Genomic DNA, 18,221 nt, shown 5'->3' on the forward strand with positions numbered 1-18,221 from the left:
TCAAAAACATAGGCCAACGGCCCGGAGTATAAAAACAAATATTAACAAAATCAGATGCAATATTAGTTAACATAGTTATTTCTTTTGTTAAAATCAAGATAAATATATTTTGAGATTTTCTCAATTAAAGTAAATTTGTCAGTTGACATTAAATTTATAATCTTATTTTCTGTTGAATAATTGTAAAAGTAGGCTGGTAATATCTTTTCTCTTAACTTACTATAAAAATGACAGATCAACAAGAAGTGAAACTCATCTTCTACTTCATTACGGTAACATAATCTATCTTTTCCCTAATAGAATCCCATACCATCTACCTGTTTTAATTTCAATATCGAGGATTCCTAAACGAAATTTGGTTAATAGTTGTCTTTGTTTAAAATTTTTAATTTGAAGTAAATAATTTTCTATATGAATTCTTTGTTTAAACTTTATAAAGTAACGTAAAATTGAATAGGATCTACTGTCTTCAATGAACTTCTGTTGTTGTATGTCATGTAAACGTAATTTTATATCATTAATAAATTGAACTTTATTACTAATATCTTGCTGTAACCAAACATAACCAAAACCACTTGAGAATAATAAATCTTTAACGTGAATTGCCCAATATTCGTCGTCCCTTCCCACCCTTCTTAATTGAAATAAATAGCATTGGTTTGTAATTCTGTCTCTGTCTAGATGTAATAGTTTAAAGCAGTATTTTATAATATTCAATAAAACGGAAATTTTTAATGGAAATCGATTACCAAGTTCACTCTGAACTGCGACACTTGGGGCATTTTCCCTACCCCCAACACATATCTACAAAATTTATTGAGAATTGTGTCTAACATATTAATGTTTTGGAAAACCCAAATTTCACATCCAAATAAAATAATAGGCATGATAGTTGCATCATAAATGATATTCCAAACATTAATGGAAAGTTTTGTAAATCGTTAATATATCAAAGTATTTAAAGATAATAACGCTTTATTTGCTTGTAAACAATTAGCTTCTACTGCTTTCACCCATTGTCAATTTGAGCTAAAAAAGAAGAAGATTTTATATGGCGCTTGTTGATTTAAAACAAGCTTTTGATTCTGTTAATCTTAATTTTTTAATTTATAAACTTAAAAGAGTTGGATTAAATGGTAAAATCCTCAACACTGTTATTTCACTGTACTCTAAATTATGTGCCCAATTTAAAATCAATAATAAAATTAGTAACATATTTAGTTGTACTTTTGTTATCCAACAAAGATCACCATTATCTGCTTTTCTTTTTAGTTTATACATTAACGATCTCTCAGAGTCCTTAAATCAAAATAATCCAAGAAATAAAATTCAAATCGGTGATAGATATATTAATCATTTACTTTATGCTGATGACTTTGTTTTGATTATTGACTATGTATTTAACCGGCAATGCCTTTTAAATAAATTAGCCTTGTACTGTGACACTTGGGGATTAGTGGTTAATACTTAGAAAATGAAAATTGTTGTTTTCAAAAGAGGGGGTAAACTAAAGAGAATTGAGAGATGGGTATATAAAGAAAAAGAAATAGAAGTCGTTAATTCAATTAAATATCTAGGTGTTACATTTAGCTCAAATTGACAATGGGTGAAAGCAGTAGAAGCTAATTGTTTACAAGCAAATAAAGCGTTATTATCTTTAAATACTTTGATATATTAACGATTTACAAAACTTTCCATTAATGTTTGGAATATCATTAGAATTAGATATTAGTGTTTTGTGTTATCTTTTGAGATACACTCAGTTTAACATTCTTTTGCTTTGTTTTATAATCTTCCCACAAAATCGTACCGAAGTCATTTTCATTTATTATTTTTGTTATTTTCACTATTGTTATTATGCAAATCACTATAATTATTGTTATTAATATTGAAGTTATTATGATCAAGTATTATCATAGCTACAATTTTTAAGATTATTATCGTTAGGCTTATTACTTGCATTTGTCTTATTATCTTTAATCTACTTGCGATGTTCGCGCGAAGCATTTTTTTCTTTCTTTTATGGCATCGTCAATTTCCTTTAATATCAAACAATGGTTTATGTTTGCTGTTAATGGTTAACGCCAATCCCTTCTGTGGCTGCCTCAATCACTTTGTTTTTCCATGAGTTCCAAATAGAATCTACATTATCAAAAGCATTGATATCCCAATTATTAAATATATTTTGTCTTGATACGATGAGTAGTCATGGAATTGGTTGAATGTCCCAAATTGGTTTCTTTTGTTTACTTGTCGTTAAGTTGTTATTAAGATCATTCAGTGTTAACCATAACACGCAATGGTCACTATCAAAGCTAAATTGTCTATCCTCATCAACAATTAATGTATTTACATAGTTTATTAGTGCTTTAGAGCATAACATATCTATGATGCTTTGTTTATTTCGCTGCCACGTAATCTTGCCCTTACAAAAAGTAGTACAGTTGAGAATAGTTAAGTTTGAATTTTCAGTAAATTCGATAAATCTTTCACCGTTTGAATTTAAAATTAAGTCCCCATCGTATGCTGCTACCAATTCGTGCACTGAAGTCCTTAAGTAGTAAAATCAATGGGTCAACTCCTTCATCTTCAATCCTAATTATTTCAGACAATAACTGAGCATATAAGTCATTGGGTTATTCAATGTTTTCCCTTGAACAGGAAAAGGCCACACACATGTATATCGGTATATTGCATCCTACACTAATTTTGAACCATAATCGTTCAAAGTCATCCTCTACACAATTTAAATAATTAACACAAACAATCTTAACTTCTTTACCACCCTCCTTGCCTTTACGATGTTTCCCAACCCAATTATAACCTTTAATGACATTATCATTATTACCTTTCAAACGTGTTTCTGCAATTTCAAGGATGTATTCAATAGGGCTCTGTTCTTAGAATTACTTTACATTGTAGCACGCATGGGGGATGATGTAGAATTGAAATACAAAAGAAACACTGACAGCGCGAACGCATAGCTGTGTATAAGCCTACAAACAATAGTGTTAATTAGAAGATCTATAAATGCTGATAATTATAACATAGTAATACTGTCCACTGACTATTAAGTAAAGTAAACAAAGTTGGATGAACCTCTCATTCTTTTTCGGCTTATATTCATCTCTGTGTCCCTGCATTGAATTTAATACATCAAATATCAGCAAAAACTTCAATAGGCAAAAGATCTCGTTGAAGTCACTCTGCCCGCTTTTCGACAGAATTCGCATGCAGAGATGATTCATCAGCACCAAATGCAGGTTATCCATTAACAAACCAGTAGGACCCAACATACTTCCACGAGAAACACATGCTGTGACAGGTCGCTCTGAAGAAATTAGACTTCAAAGACTACTGATTTTTATGAATGATGTAATTAGCAGTTGCTTTTTTTAGTATAAAAAGCTGCCACCTTAACTTTGAGCCCTTTGTGCCACACATAGGTCTAGTCAGAAGTCAAAATATTTTCCATCAAATGCAGAATCATCAATCACATCACAAGAATAAATTGTCGGCGAAATGTCTGTCGGCGAATTAGTTGTCTGCAAATTGGCTGTCGGCGAATCGTCTAGTCGGCGAATTCGATTTCGGCGAATTCCGGTGTCGGTGAATTTTCTTTTGGTCTACTGTCTGTAGGTCAAACGTCCGTCAGCAAACTGGCATTCGGCGAAATGTCCAAGTACGACAAAGAATCATCAGTCACATCACAAAAATAAATTGTCGGCAAAATGTCTGTCGGCGAATCGTCCATTCGCCTAATTCGATTTCGGCGAACTCCGGTGTCGGTGAATTTTCTTTCGGTCAACTGTCTGTCGGCCAAACGTCCGTCGACAATCTGGCATTCAGCGAAATATCCTATTACCATCTGACTCTGCGTAGTTTTGTGCATTTTTAGTTCATCTACCTTGAGTAATATTACAATATCACGAGGGTATGATGTATATGTTTTTTAATAGGCATATTGTCATATGATACTAATTTTGTCTTCCAGGTATTGGTTTTGGGATGGTGATTGTTGCAGCTTTCGTCGGAACCTACTATAACGTCGTTGTCGCTTACGCCATGCACTACATGTTCGCGTCGTTCACGAAGAATATGCCATGGGAGAATTGCGACCACGACTTCAACACAAACAATTGCACACTAAAATATGACCAGTGTTTGGCTCAGTCAGGCCAGATCATGTTGACAACAACATGCCAAAATATCTCTGATCTGGGTAAATCAGACGATGAGCTTATTGCCTTGAATATTTTCAGAGAGAATGATTTCTGGAACACATCACTGTATGTTGACTCTTATGCAGAATATCGAAAGAGGCCAACTGAAGAATATTGGAAGTAAGTGCCATGTACTTAAGAACCAAGTAAAAGCAAAGTCCACGTTCTAAGGATGACATATAAGAACAGTAATAATAATAATAATAATAATAATAATAATAATAATAATAATAATAATAATAATAATAATAATAATAATAATATGGATGGATTGATAAATGGAAGGACGAATGGATGGATGAATAGATAGCTAATCTGTGTGTGCAACATTTCATCTAGAAATGATTTGGTGAGTCGAATGGCCGAGCGGTTAGCAGGGGCGCCGCAAGCTATAGCCATAATATCGGCGCTGGTTCGAACGGCACGCTCGCCTATGGTTCTGGTGGTAGAACAAGTTTTTTTGTTAAAACAACGAGAAACAAAGAGTATGCAATGTAACCAACTAACCTATTTTCAAATCCGTTTAACATTTTATATTATTAAACAACACAATTACGAATACGAATAACTGGTGGGGGGGGGGCATTTGTATTTTTTTAAATTTCAATACATATCATTAATATGCACTGATATTTTTTAAAATAGTGTCAAAACGCTGTTTTGACACTTGACACTGTTCTGCTGACTTCCCTTCCAATAGATGTTTGAACATAATTAATTCATTGTGAAGAAGAATATATGTTGTTTCATGGGCTTAATTCAATGTGAAAAGTAATATATATAGTAGTCGGATAACTTACAATAAAACGGCACGTGAATTTATGTTATTATATTATTATTATTATTAATATTATTATTATTATTATTATTATTATTATTATTATTTATTGTATTTATTGTAATAAAATTATTTTTTAATTTTTTTTGTTCCCCGACAAAATATATTTGTCTTCCCCGACGGGGTGGGGGGAGGGAGGGCGGCCGGCTAGGCTCCCCCGACGAGGGGGCTATAGCAAGAATGAGGTGGATTGTGCTGTTGCGGATGCTTTAAAAAAAACATCAGTGGCTTAGGCCTGGGTCAGGATTTTATTTATGCTGTTCCAAGTTGGAAGAAATCATTTCCGGGAGATCTGCGGTGGTGGATGGGGCAGGGAGGGACTTTCACAGATGGAGGGTGTGAACCACATCATCCCCACCATGGTTGGAACTAAGGAAAATATGTTTAAATGGCCAGAAATCGCCTCTCAGACATCAAGTTGAATATAATTTTCAATTCTACCCCAATTTTCATGATTTATAAATATTTAGGAGGCCCGGCCGGCTTTCCTCGTCTCTGTACTGTACTACTGATCTGGTTAAAGATTAACACATTTAATTATATTTTGCTATACACAGTGATCCACCGGTACTGACTTCTTTAGAACATTTATAATAAAGCAGTGAAACATCCATATATTATATATATAATAATATTATATATATATACTATATATATATATCCATAATTTGCGGAGGTCATCTGAGGTCCATACTAATTTCTAACAAATTTATATTAGGCCTCTATGGCTCTCAAAATTAGGCAGTCATGTTTCAGCTCACTTTTTTTTTACTGTGAAGTATGTAATATTGTTTTAGCCTCGACCCAGAATGATGATGTTGGACAGGGAATTATTTACCCACTTTCATTTTTTTATATGAGAAGTGCCTATTATTATGTGAATCAATTATCTACAATCTGACGTTATTATGATTTGATGTGATTTGTTTCATTCATTCATTCATCTTTTATTTCGGAATTTCATGTCCATACAAAGGAACAACAGTTAAACCAATACAAATACATATAATAAAAGACAAAAGTGAAAAACACTGACTGAATCAAGAAAAACAGTTCGAACAAAGTGTAAAAAGAAACAATAATTAGAGAATTTCAGAATAAGCCATAAAACATTTCTGCTTGTTTCAGAAATGATCCATTGAAATAACAAGAAGTAACGTTACAATGACAAAATACAAAAAGGCCTTATCCATTATAGCTCTCAGTATCAAAAATATTTCATGTCACCTTATGTTATTCTGCCAAATGATTTTGTTTAATTCTAAACTCAAAAGTACCAGGATAGTTTCTGGTGGGGTTAGTTTCACCTATTAAAACTTGGATTGTAGATAACAGACTATATATGATTAACACTTTTTATGAAAATTGCTCCCAATCAAGCAATCTAATTTCATGTTCCTAAATGTTTTCTGCTAAATGATTTTGGCCCTGGAAGCTATAGTCTCAGAAATACCGGCATGGTGTCTGAAGGTTAATACTTTCATCCTGCAGTAAGAATATGTAATTATTCTATCTAGATTATGTAATTGCGGCTGTTGGGTGTTGATGGCACTTTAAAAAATATGACAGAAAACTCTCAATCTCAATGCAATACAGTACAGTACAAACATGATGATTTTCCATTATTTCATGAAAAAACTAATAAACATGAATAAAAATGTTTTTGTTATCAGTGTATGAGTCCAGCTACAAACAAGAATCTACAAATTATCAATATTAGAACTGAGAAATCTAGCTAAATTTGTACAAAGAACCACAAAAATGAAATTTTCCGCGATAGAGGGCAGCAGAAAATGACATGTTTAATGGAAAATATCTCCGTTACTACTCATTTTTTATATAAGTGTAATGGAAAAAATATTCAGTGCATTATTTCCTTTCCAATGATACCACATAATGATATGTTTGACTAGATGTGTCCGTCATTTTGTTTTCCAAGATGGCGGCCAGTTAACCTTCTCGAAAAAATTGACACCAACATTTTTCTTGTTCAGTATAAAATTCTGAGTCGGAAAAGCATTGTTGCCATAAATTAACATGAATTGCGAACAAAAATACATAAGCCCCTGCACTAATTGTAGCATAAAATAATAAAGACCTGCACGAGCGATCGGGTGGTTTGTATTGCCAGACATTCTATACTCCTAATGACTAAAATGAAAATAAATGTGCATATATATGACCGGTGTAGAAGAAACTTGTATTACTTAAGTTGAAATTTGTTAAAACTTACGGTAAGAGAAATTCTTTTGAAGAGAAGAAACTACAACAATGCCGGTATAAAAGGACATACATTTGTATTTTGAATATAGAACGCAAGTTTGATTACAAGCTAACGAACTTTTCCTACTAGCTGGCCCTAGCATCAGTGCCGTACCTAAATAGGAGTTTTGAAATGGAAGGGGAGTTGTGGGGAGAAATGTAAAGTGAGGGGCTCGATTATTAGGTGATGGGGAGCTAATTTGCAAATTAAGGTGATTTGAGGTATTTTTATCTACTTGAGCATGATTTTTTTTTGGGGGGGGGTGCGGTGATTGTTGAGGGGACGAGTATTTTTTCATTTCATTTCATTTCTTTAGGCACGAACCTTAAGGATATGCCAATAAGTGAACTTAATCACTGTCCTATGTGGCATAGGGATTCTTCTTGCAACATTTTCGTTTAAGAGCGACATTAGCATAAGTTTTTGGGACTTTTTTCGTCTTTCCACAGTCGTATCTCAGCAAATACGTGTCGGATTTTTGTGTTCCCTTCGGTATTTGAAAGGCAATTCTTTTCTGATTGCTTTAATATTTGTTTCAATTGTATTGCTTGAAAATAGTCACCGTCATTTTTTCACTTTTCGATTGGTGCTATGCTGACCGCCCACCGCGTAGAGGCTGCATTTTTAACCTTTAGGCGACTTTGTTGGCTTTATTAAATTGCCATTTCGGCTGTTTACCAATAAAATATCTTGTTGTTTCCCACATCCGTGGACCAGCGCTTTTAGAATAAGCTACTTTAGAATAAGCTTTTTTCATGTACATGCGTAATTCTTTTACAATACTAATTAATAATTATACAGATAATTCCGATTCTTGACAACACGCAGCATATTTTGTCGGCGCACAAAGAGATATCAATCAGAAAAGCGACTACGATTAGGCTTAGCCACGCACCGATGCGCGATGTGTTTACCCAATTTTCAGCAACATTAACAATGCGGAACATGTCATGTATACTATTATCAAAGGTCATACACTACTAAATGTCGATAATGGTGAAACAAGTTTTGTTTATCATTTATTTATCAATAGCAATAGTTGACAGGTCCCGACTAATTTTGTGCCTCCCAATTTAAAAAGAAAAATATTATAATAAGGCCTACTCAATATAAAATTTGTTATTTTCTGCCAAAAAGATTGAAAATGCATCCTTAATTGTAAACATGCTAGCCAAATTTTTCAGCGTAAAACATGACGTACAGGAGGTATTTATTTTCGCAAGATATCATACCTGTTACTCACCATCCGTCTAGGCCTGTCACGTGGTCGGTTTACAATAAATTCGCGCTGGTCTAGGCTATAAATACCAGACATATTCAAATACACTGGGCGCAAGCCATCTTGAATAGTTAAAACAAAAGCCTAGGCATAGACACTATCACTAATGAATTGATAAAGAATGGAGGTCAAGTAATTATCACTTCATTATATAATATGAAAGGCTCGCTTTTCTAGAATGTATTCCAGATGATTGGAACAATGGCACAATTATCCCCATATTTAAAAAAGGCGACCGACATAACTTAGACAACTATAGGGGTATAACTTTGAACTCCTGTGTTGCAAAAGTTTATAGCAGAATAATTTCCCAAACTTTATAAGAATTCATTGAAAATAATGATATATTAACTGAGGTACAAGGGGGATTTCGTAGAGATAGGCGATGTGAAGACCATAACTTCACTCTAAAGAGTATAATCGCCACTCGCCAAGCTGAGGGCAAGAAGACCTTTCTAGATTTCAGAAAGGCATTTTTGACACGGTTTAGAGGGAGGGTCTCGTGAAAGCACTGGACGCGATCGGGATAAAAGGAAATTTATTTAATATAATACGAAACTTATATGAAAATATCAATTGTAAAGTAAAGTTTGGTGATACTGAAACTGAGTTCTTTAACATTGAAGAGGGTGTGAAACAGGGATGTTCTCTTTCTCCAACTTTATTTTCAATTTATAATAATGAATTATGTAAAATGTTAAAAAATAGGAATTTAGGTGTGAACATATTTATCAATACATTTAACTGTCTTTTTTTGGGCAGACAATGTTGTCCTTATTGGTGAAAATGAGAAGGACCTCAATACGCTTTTACAAATCACTACCAAGTTCTCAAAACAATGGAAAATGTTTTTTAACTACAGTAAATCTAATATTCTTATTACCGGATAAAGAGTCAATACTAAAAAATGGAAGTTAGGTAACAGTTACATATCTGAAACTGAAAAATACAAATATGTAGGCGTGATAATCTCACGTACGATGTCTGTCAATTCTCACATCGATGAAGTTGTTAAAAGGGCAATGCAATCGCATAATTGCATACATTAAATCAATCATAAATGAACAAGATGATTTCAATAGGATATACTACGGGGATCTACTATGGAAGTCTATTGGAATCCCCACAATTAACTACGCTTGTTCGATTTGGTCTTGCAATGGTAAAACAGCAAGGGCAAAAGTTGAACATTTGCATTATTTAATGGCAAGAAGCATCCTAAAAGCACCACGAAACATTGCTAAAGAAGCGCTCTACGGTGATCTAGGATGGCAGTCAATTGAATCTTTACATAATTACTCGCGTGTTAAATATCTATATCGCTTACAGATAATGGATGATAGTAGATGGCCAAAAATATTATTTAATGCAATAAAATTGGTTGACAAACGATTGAAATGGGGAAGGTTAAATCAAGTCCGAGAAACTTTTAAGAAATGTAAAATGGAAGACATACTGTATAATGAACCAAGTTCTAACTGGACACTAAAGTTAAAAGATGAAAATATAAAAAACGACAATAAAGAAGGGCAAAAAAGAGCACAATCAAAATCCTCATTACTACATTGTAATATGTATAAAGAAAAACCATTGCTTGAACCATATCTTCTTGACCAAACTGACTTTAAGCGAAATACTCTAAAATTTCAAGCTCGCTCGAATGCGCTAAACCTCGGAGGTAGAAAAGACGTTTGGTCGCCTACAAATTCGGGGATATGTAAACTACGTAATAACAACACTAAAAAACTATAGTACACTTTATACTAGAATGTAATAGATTCAATAAATTAAGAGAGGAATCTTTTAAAAGCCTTAAAACTGACCTATTTCTTAACGATTTTCATTCTTTTTGGAAATCATTCGATGAAGGTAGCTCGGAAATGAGAATACACCTATTACAGTACTAGATAATCTATACAATGAAAACCCGACTTTATAGAAATTATTTGACACCTGCTGCAAAACATATTACAGAAAGCTTGGGAAGCCCGAACCGACTTTTACAAGAAAACCCCCCTAAATTTGAACTGAAGAATAACTATTAAATGTAAAAATGTAAATACTGTAGAAAATTTGCTTACTACGGTACAATGGTTGTATGTTATTAAAATACCGTATATTTTAAAGAAAATTTAGATAAGTATTAGTTAACTTTTGTCCTAGTTTTATGTTATTTCTTTGATTTGAAAAAAAGCTTCTCCTTTACTTTGTTAAATTCTATGTTAGATTCTTTGATTTTGATTTGTATTTTGTGCCTTTCATTCTTTTTGTGATTTTGGTTAAGTTCTTTTTTACTGTTGCGAACGTTCTGTAATTTTATTATTTAAGTAAAATATTTGGGGTGGGGGCTGTTTTTGATTCATTTTTTTTTCTTTTTTGCTGTAAAGAATCGAGCAACCTATAAAATGTATACCATACTCAAACTGTATCATTACTACTCTGTCCCATAATATCACTGCTTTTATTATTATTAGACACTGTAAACTTTTTTATTATTCAACGTTAAGCTTATTGTTTAGTTTAATTTAATATTTATATATGTTTTTTTGTATACTTTTACACCTTAATTATTTGGTTGGTTTATTTTAATCCTCTTCTCTTTAATTTTAAGATTGTTTTACATTTTGTTCATTTTATGTATATCTTATGGACGCACCACCTTGCTAGGTGTGTGCCACTGATCTGAAAGTGAGTGCCAATAAATACTGAAATACTGACATAAAATGTCTGGACTTCAAGACAAGTAATTACTTTCGAGTACGAATAACAGCAGCCAATTAGAAGGCCGACTTCAATTCAAAGAAAGTCTAGCCTACTTTGTGTGCGTATATGGGGCATATAGAACAGTATAAAGTAAATAACAGCAGCACTTTTGAGACTAACAATATATAATTTATTCTCTAGCTTTCGTCCTCACAGTGGACTTCATCAGGAGACTGATGAAGTCCACCTGATGAAGTCCACTGTGTGGACGAAAGCTAGAGAATAAATTATATATTGTTAGTCTCAAAAGTGCTGCTGTTATTTACTTTATACTGTTCTATACTGTACAGACTAACGTGGCTATACTTTTTATTCATCATGGGGAATACAGTCAACAGAGAAAGGGTAGTTAAATTGGGATTTTAAGTTGTCAACGTAATTAAAACACCATTCACTTCAAAGTAATTGAAATAATAATGCATAAAAATCCAAATCCTTTAAAACTGGAGTTACAAATGTTGGGTTTTAGGACCGATAAATGATTAATTTTTCATCTCATCTCTCTCACAGCAGATTCACTATAAAGGAGGTTTATCCCCTCGTCCCATGCATAGAGTTATTATAAGCCTACAGTGCTTGTCTTTCGTTAAAATATAAGTAATTTTGTTTATTTTCAATAAATGAAGAGGATGTAACAGGCTGTAAAATATCCCCCGCGAAAACCATCGCCGCATTTCAAAAAAATGTGGTGTGGTATTATGTACGGTATTGATTACACATAGGACTTGACAACTGCATCAGCGATTGTCAACAAAAGAGTTACAGCCATGGTTACAGCATACACGCAAAGATCGTACGCGGCGGATACCCTACGCGGTTTTATTTACACGATATTTTGTTACTTTTTTCGCCGGTGACGTCACGATGAAATTGTATATGGCTTAAAACTTCATAAAAAAAATTGCAAAAAAAAAAAAAAAAACGATTTTAAGGTTGATTCTATTATTAATGGCATATCAAAAATCCCCTCTAGAACAAAAAAATCATTTTGCTAGTTCTCTTTTAAGACTCAATCGATGCATAAAAACCAAAGGTAGGCTTATTAATTACCCCTCATAAAACGATAACAAAGGCTTCTGAAGGTCGCTTGGCTGCAGTGAATATGAGCGATTAAATTTGATGGTTTCGTTGCATGAATGTGGCCTAAGAATTAATATTCCCCTGATTTTCTCGAAGATACGCCACGGCCTAGCATATCCTTCATTTACCCTACGGTCCGCCACTTACCGCAAAGATTCCTAAATTAAAACAGAATGTCTTGTTGATTATTCTATTATTTCCATCTCTAGACGTGGTGTATTGCAGGAATCTCCATCAATGAACGACACAGGAGGAATCGTTTGGCAACTTGCTTTGTGCCTTCTTCTGGCCTGGGTTATTGTCTTCTTTTGTGTTGTGAAAGGCATCAAATCTTCTGGAAAGGTACAAGAATTGTACTTATGCTGGGATACTGTTAAAAGAATGTACTTATAGAATATTAATGTGTTTCGTTATTTTATGTTTTGATAATTTGTGTTCTAAAAGGTGTCAGAATCAGAATTTTAAGAAATAGTACAAACATTTTAAAACCTAGAAAAGCCAAGCACATGACGTTATAATAGGCCTACATGTAATTGTTTAATTTACCTGGGGAGGTCGCAGCTACGTGAATATTGTACATACTTAAAGAGAAAAAAATGTATTTATATTGAATGATAAACAAGATACCCTCTTTTAAAACAATGCTTCTGTTAATAATGTATATATGTGACTACAGTAGTAATCTTTCAATCTTTTATAAGCATAATTCATTTTTTATAGGCTGTGTATTTCACTGCTACGTTTCCGTTTGCTGTAATTTTAGCGCTACTAATTCGTAGTGTGACGCTAGAAGGCGCTAAGGAGGGCATCAACTTTTTCATCTACCCTGAATGGAAGGATATTACTATACCTCAGGTTAGTTAAGCATCGAAATATATAGAATAAATAAAAATTAATTTGTGGCCCAACACCTGATACACGAGTCACACTAATAATTGTAGGGCATACTAACGAGTTGAATGACTTATTCAAACTATATTTTTGTACCAGGAAATATTATTTAGTAAGTAGTACTAATCTAGAGATGTGATTGGAGATTTTATTTAGTCGTTTAGATGCGCCATTAAGGTAATAAGGTCGTATATGACTAGAGAAATTATAATTTATACAGAATCAACCTATCATCTGCCATGTGATTGATGTAGGTGTAGAGAAGCGTAGTTTCATTTTTAGTCTCGTTCTGACGTTTACCCGAATTCTATAACATTATGCTTGCAGATAAAAAAAAATCCATTATTCTATTAATCTTTTCAGGTGTGGTATAGTGCCGCTACGCAGATCCTCTTCTCTCTTAGCATTGGAACGGGTATATTACCTACACTGTCTTCGCATAATCGTTTCCACAATAATATTTACTTGTAAGTAACTTTGAAGTACAATACTTAATGGTAACGGACAGTACAGCTTGCAAGGCACATTACAATAAGGATAAAAATTACAGATAGTATTTTAACAACATTTTTAATGTTCCATTTTTAGTGACACCGTCTTCATACCACTTTCAACCTTTGCAGCAAGCATAATTTCTGGAATCACCCTCTTTTCCATATTGGGTCATCTTGCCTTTCTAGAGAATAAACCAGTTTCAGAGGTAGTTGACTCTGGTGAGTTGCTAATACTTTCAATTTAACGGTAGGCCCACGTGTTCATGTTATAATTGCAATACGCTGGAGCTCATAGTAGCCTATGTTTTAGGTTTCTGTATGTCATTATTTTTTTATGGTGGAATTTTGTGTCAATATTGAGTCTATTGCGAAGCTAAATTATTATTTTTTTTGAAGATGGGGTCTATGGTCTTTGTGTCTTCCGAGAGAAGGCTTATTAATATGGTTTTTAGCAAAATTTGAAGTCATTTATGTTTATGCCAGGGGTTTTGTCAGACAATTCTGCTGAAAGTTCAGTATATAGAAGGTAATGCTTGGGAAATTTAACGTATTAGGAGATTTTGCGAAAATTTGTGGTCTGCAGGTAGGCTGTTTACTTGGCTTTACATACATAAACAAAATGAGTAATTGCATACGATTTTTTTTCCATGAATCAATAAATTCCAAAAAAGAAAGGGGGGTCGGGGGGTTCTCCCCCGGGAAAATTTTGATTCTTAGAAGGCGGGAAATAAGCTTTCCCGACTTCTGAGATGTCTTTTAATTACTTTTTATTTCTCAAAATTCAATTTTTTCCCCTCTTGAAAATGATTTAATGAATCAATGAATTCCGAAGAAAAAGGGTGTCCGGGTTACCCCGGAAATATTTCGATTTCTAGAATGCGGGAAATGAGCTTTCCTGACTTCTGAAATGTCTTTTAAATGACTTTTTAAGTTCTTCAAAATTTAAGGTTTTTCCCTTAAAAACGGTCAGGTAAATTTTTCTCATGTCTTATTTTATGCGTGTATACATACATAAATAAATGAGTAGTTGCACGCCTATTCTTTTTTTCATGAATCGATAAATCCCAAAAACAGAAAGGGTGGTCCGGGGATTATCCCTTGGGAAAATTTTGATTCCTAGATGGCAGGAAATAAGCTTTCCCGACACTGGAAGTGTGTTTTAATGACGTTCTTCAAAATTCTAATTTTCTTATTGTAACATAAAAAAAAAATTTTTTTTTAAAATCAGCTCACGGGTCTTGAAAAGTTAGGTCTAGAATTAGTTTTTTCTTTTTTTGTTGGCCAAGGGAGGGGTCAGGACGCATTACCCCCTCCCCCAGATTCGCCAATGTGAATCGCGAGAAAATTTAACTCGGTTGAGGACTGGATAAACATTCTCTTTCCCATCCTTCGCCTCCTTCCCTCTTTCATTTCTTGCATTTCTTTCCAATCATACACTGCATTTCTTTCCAATCTAAACACTGTGGGTGAAAGTTTTTTTTCCAAAAAGAATTGGGGGAGGGGCATACGCCCCTTACATCTAATCCCCATTCTAATATTTAACAAAGGGCCCAGAAATCAATTAAGCCAATCAGCTGTTGAATGTATAGGTCTCAAGTCACTCACCCCCAATGGCAATAAATCGTGTTTTATTTAGGCTAGCTAGGCTAGGCGTAGCCTAGCTTAGATGAGACCCTAGCGCCCCGCCTAAGGCCTAGGCTAGCCTACCTACAGCATTGAAGATCACCAGTGTTTAATTATTGAATATAAAAGTTCTATTGAATTAAAGTATATTGAATTAAAATGTTCTACCAGATTGAACGATCAAACTATCATCTGTTGAGAGAGATAACGTTACATGCCATCCTGTAATGTTAGTGAATGTCTAGAAGATCATCTTAATAATTCAACACTCACTCATGTGGAGAGCTGAAAACTAGCTACAGTGTACTTTTGGGCTGTGATACCTTCTGTGCAGGGATCGTCTCAAAAATTCCGGTTTTTTTTTTAACTTAAAGAAAATGGTTTTTCTTGCTAATTTTTCACTAGACAACCGGGCAACATGAGTATAAATAGGCTAGCCTGGAGCGGTTTTTTTTTTGTGATATAAGGGGGTGGGGTGCGCGTCGCAGGCGCCCCCTAAATCCGCAACTGTTTTGCAAAAAAAAAAAAAGGAAAAAAGAGAGAGAGAGAGAGAGAGAGAGAGAGAGAGAGAGAGAGAGAGGAACGTGAACAGTCGGCGATTAGAGAGGAATGTATATGGTTAGCCATCAGGGCCATAATGAAAGCGCCGTAATCCCAATGAAAGCGCCGTTATCTTCATTAAAAGCGCCGTAATGCCATTCATTTTCAACCAATCACAGGTTTAGGATGACGCCAACAGGGTCATAATGAAAGCGCCGTTAACTTGTTACAAAAAAAAATCTAATAAAAGCGCCGTAATCATAATGAAAGCGCCGTAATCATAATAAATACGACGTAATCATAATTAAAGCGCCGTCATGCTATTCACTTTTAACCAATCACAGGCTTAGAATTATGCCAACAGGGTCATAATGATTACGGCGTTAACTTGTTCGATAAAAGCGCCGCTTTGAGTAACTGGCGCAAGGGCCACACTCATTGGCCAATCACATTCCTTCTTTCATGTTTGCTGAATTGAACGAAAATGTGATGGATTGGTTTGACAGGGCGCGCCGCCAGTATCGTATCGCTTTTGGAGCTAGCCATTCAATACATGAACCGTGAGCAACGGATGTGCACAATTTAAAATTCCTTCGCTACGCCTAAATGCATCCATTAGTCGTCTTGTCACTGAAGCAGTTAATGATGAGGATGATGGGGATTTCAGCCTGCGCGATGAGTAACTAAATCCTTAGAATAGTCCTCTATCTAGCCCAGGCCGGCTAGGGCCTAGGATGGGCTCTCCTAGCCAACCTAGGGCCTAGGCCTAGAGTTACGTCAATCTCGGGCGCCTACAACAGTTTAGGCTATAATTATATATTCAACTCAGTTCTTAATAAATAATAATAATTTTTAAAAGTTGTACATAAACCAAAGGGCTCTTCAAATCAAGGTAGTATTAAGCAGGGGTTTGAATGTTTTAATTTGAATACATTTTACATGGATTCAAATATTAGTGTGGCCCCTAGTTTCATTTCGCGAGATAGGCTTGCCCAAAGCAATTTTATTGCATTTTCTGGATATTTTGGGTATGCTGAATCCAAAAATGCAAGGGTCCATTTTTTTCGAGATTGTCTTGGCGGCCATTTAGGAATTTCAAAATGGCCGCCATTTTCACATAAAAAATAAAAATAACTGTGCCATTAGAGCAAATATCAACATCATTTTGGCAGCAAACCCTATATTTTCAATGTCAACCTCTCCAATGGTGATATTCTCACTGATCATAAATGGCGGCCATCTTGAATTTCAAAATGGCTGCCGTATTTACATTAAAAATAACAATAGTTGTGCTATTTAGAGCAGGTATCAACTGATTTTGGCAGCAAACCCTATATTTTCAATGTTAACCTGTCCAATGGTGAGATTCTTACGAATCATACATGGCAGCCATAAACACGTTATATCGTCATTGCGGACTTATAAAATCCGCATACGCCTTAAAACTAAAAGAAAATGCATACGTTTAGAGTCCGCGTACTGAGCCCAAAAAATCCGCAATGAAAATATAACGTGTTCATATTGAATTTCAAAATAATTGGACATGAAGTTACGGTTGCTAAAATACCAGTCCAGTAATTATAGAAAACGCACTTTTAGACAGGTATTGAATCCAGATTTTGTATCTTGTACTGAAAAGGGGCTAGAAAATGAGAAATTAATCCATATAGACATAGCCTGTAGGCACATTTTGTCTTGTGTAGACACAAGACAAAATGTGGTTCAATTAAACACACAAGTTATTTAAAATCAATACCATACTTTTATTATTGGAATACATATCATAAGAATCATGATATTTGCCCTTATAATACATTAATACCCCCATGACCAAATTCCCCCGTTTTTTACTATCAAAATGTTAGCATGTATGAAAACTGCATTATTTTAAAAAAAAGTAAATATGTCGATTGAAAAAGATTTTATTATGAACTTAATAACACATTAACCAGTCCAATGGTGATATTCACATGAAGAACGGATGCCAACTGTCTTTACTCAAAATGACTGACATTTTTTCAGATGCATGTCAAGTGTTTTTACAAGTGTTTTTACAATATCAGCCACTCCGGTATTAATCTAGAAATTACATAAGAGTTCCTTAATCAGCAGATCAACATATCTTGTTAGAACAATAAAACTTGTGTTATGCTATTCTTCTCTGCCATCTACACATTTGAAACTTGAAATTATTTCATTAGGTATTATTGTTTAAGAGTTTGCATGG

At 34.1% G+C, this 18,221-nt stretch overlaps 1 protein-coding gene across 1 annotated transcript in view; it reads left to right on the plus strand.

Annotated features, from left to right (window-relative positions):
* The window catches only part of LOC117121444 (sodium- and chloride-dependent neutral and basic amino acid transporter B(0+)-like), a 72,823-nt gene that overhangs the window by 24,406 nt on the left and 30,196 nt on the right, over window positions 1-18,221 (plus strand). The window contains exons 4-8 of the mRNA XM_033266659.1: window positions 3,995-4,343; window positions 12,656-12,788; window positions 13,167-13,301; window positions 13,701-13,804; window positions 13,926-14,050. Coding sequence (XP_033122550.1) covers window positions 3,995-4,343; window positions 12,656-12,788; window positions 13,167-13,301; window positions 13,701-13,804; window positions 13,926-14,050 — 846 coding nt within the window. The remainder of the gene's footprint in view (window positions 1-3,994; window positions 4,344-12,655; window positions 12,789-13,166; window positions 13,302-13,700; window positions 13,805-13,925; window positions 14,051-18,221) is intronic.

The sequence above is a fragment of the Anneissia japonica genome, unplaced genomic scaffold (assembly GCF_011630105.1).
Source record: "Anneissia japonica isolate Jap-2015-1 unplaced genomic scaffold, ASM1163010v1 scaffold288261_len294488_cov152, whole genome shotgun sequence".
NCBI classification, from domain to species: Eukaryota; Metazoa; Echinodermata; class Crinoidea; order Comatulida; family Comatulidae; genus Anneissia; species Anneissia japonica.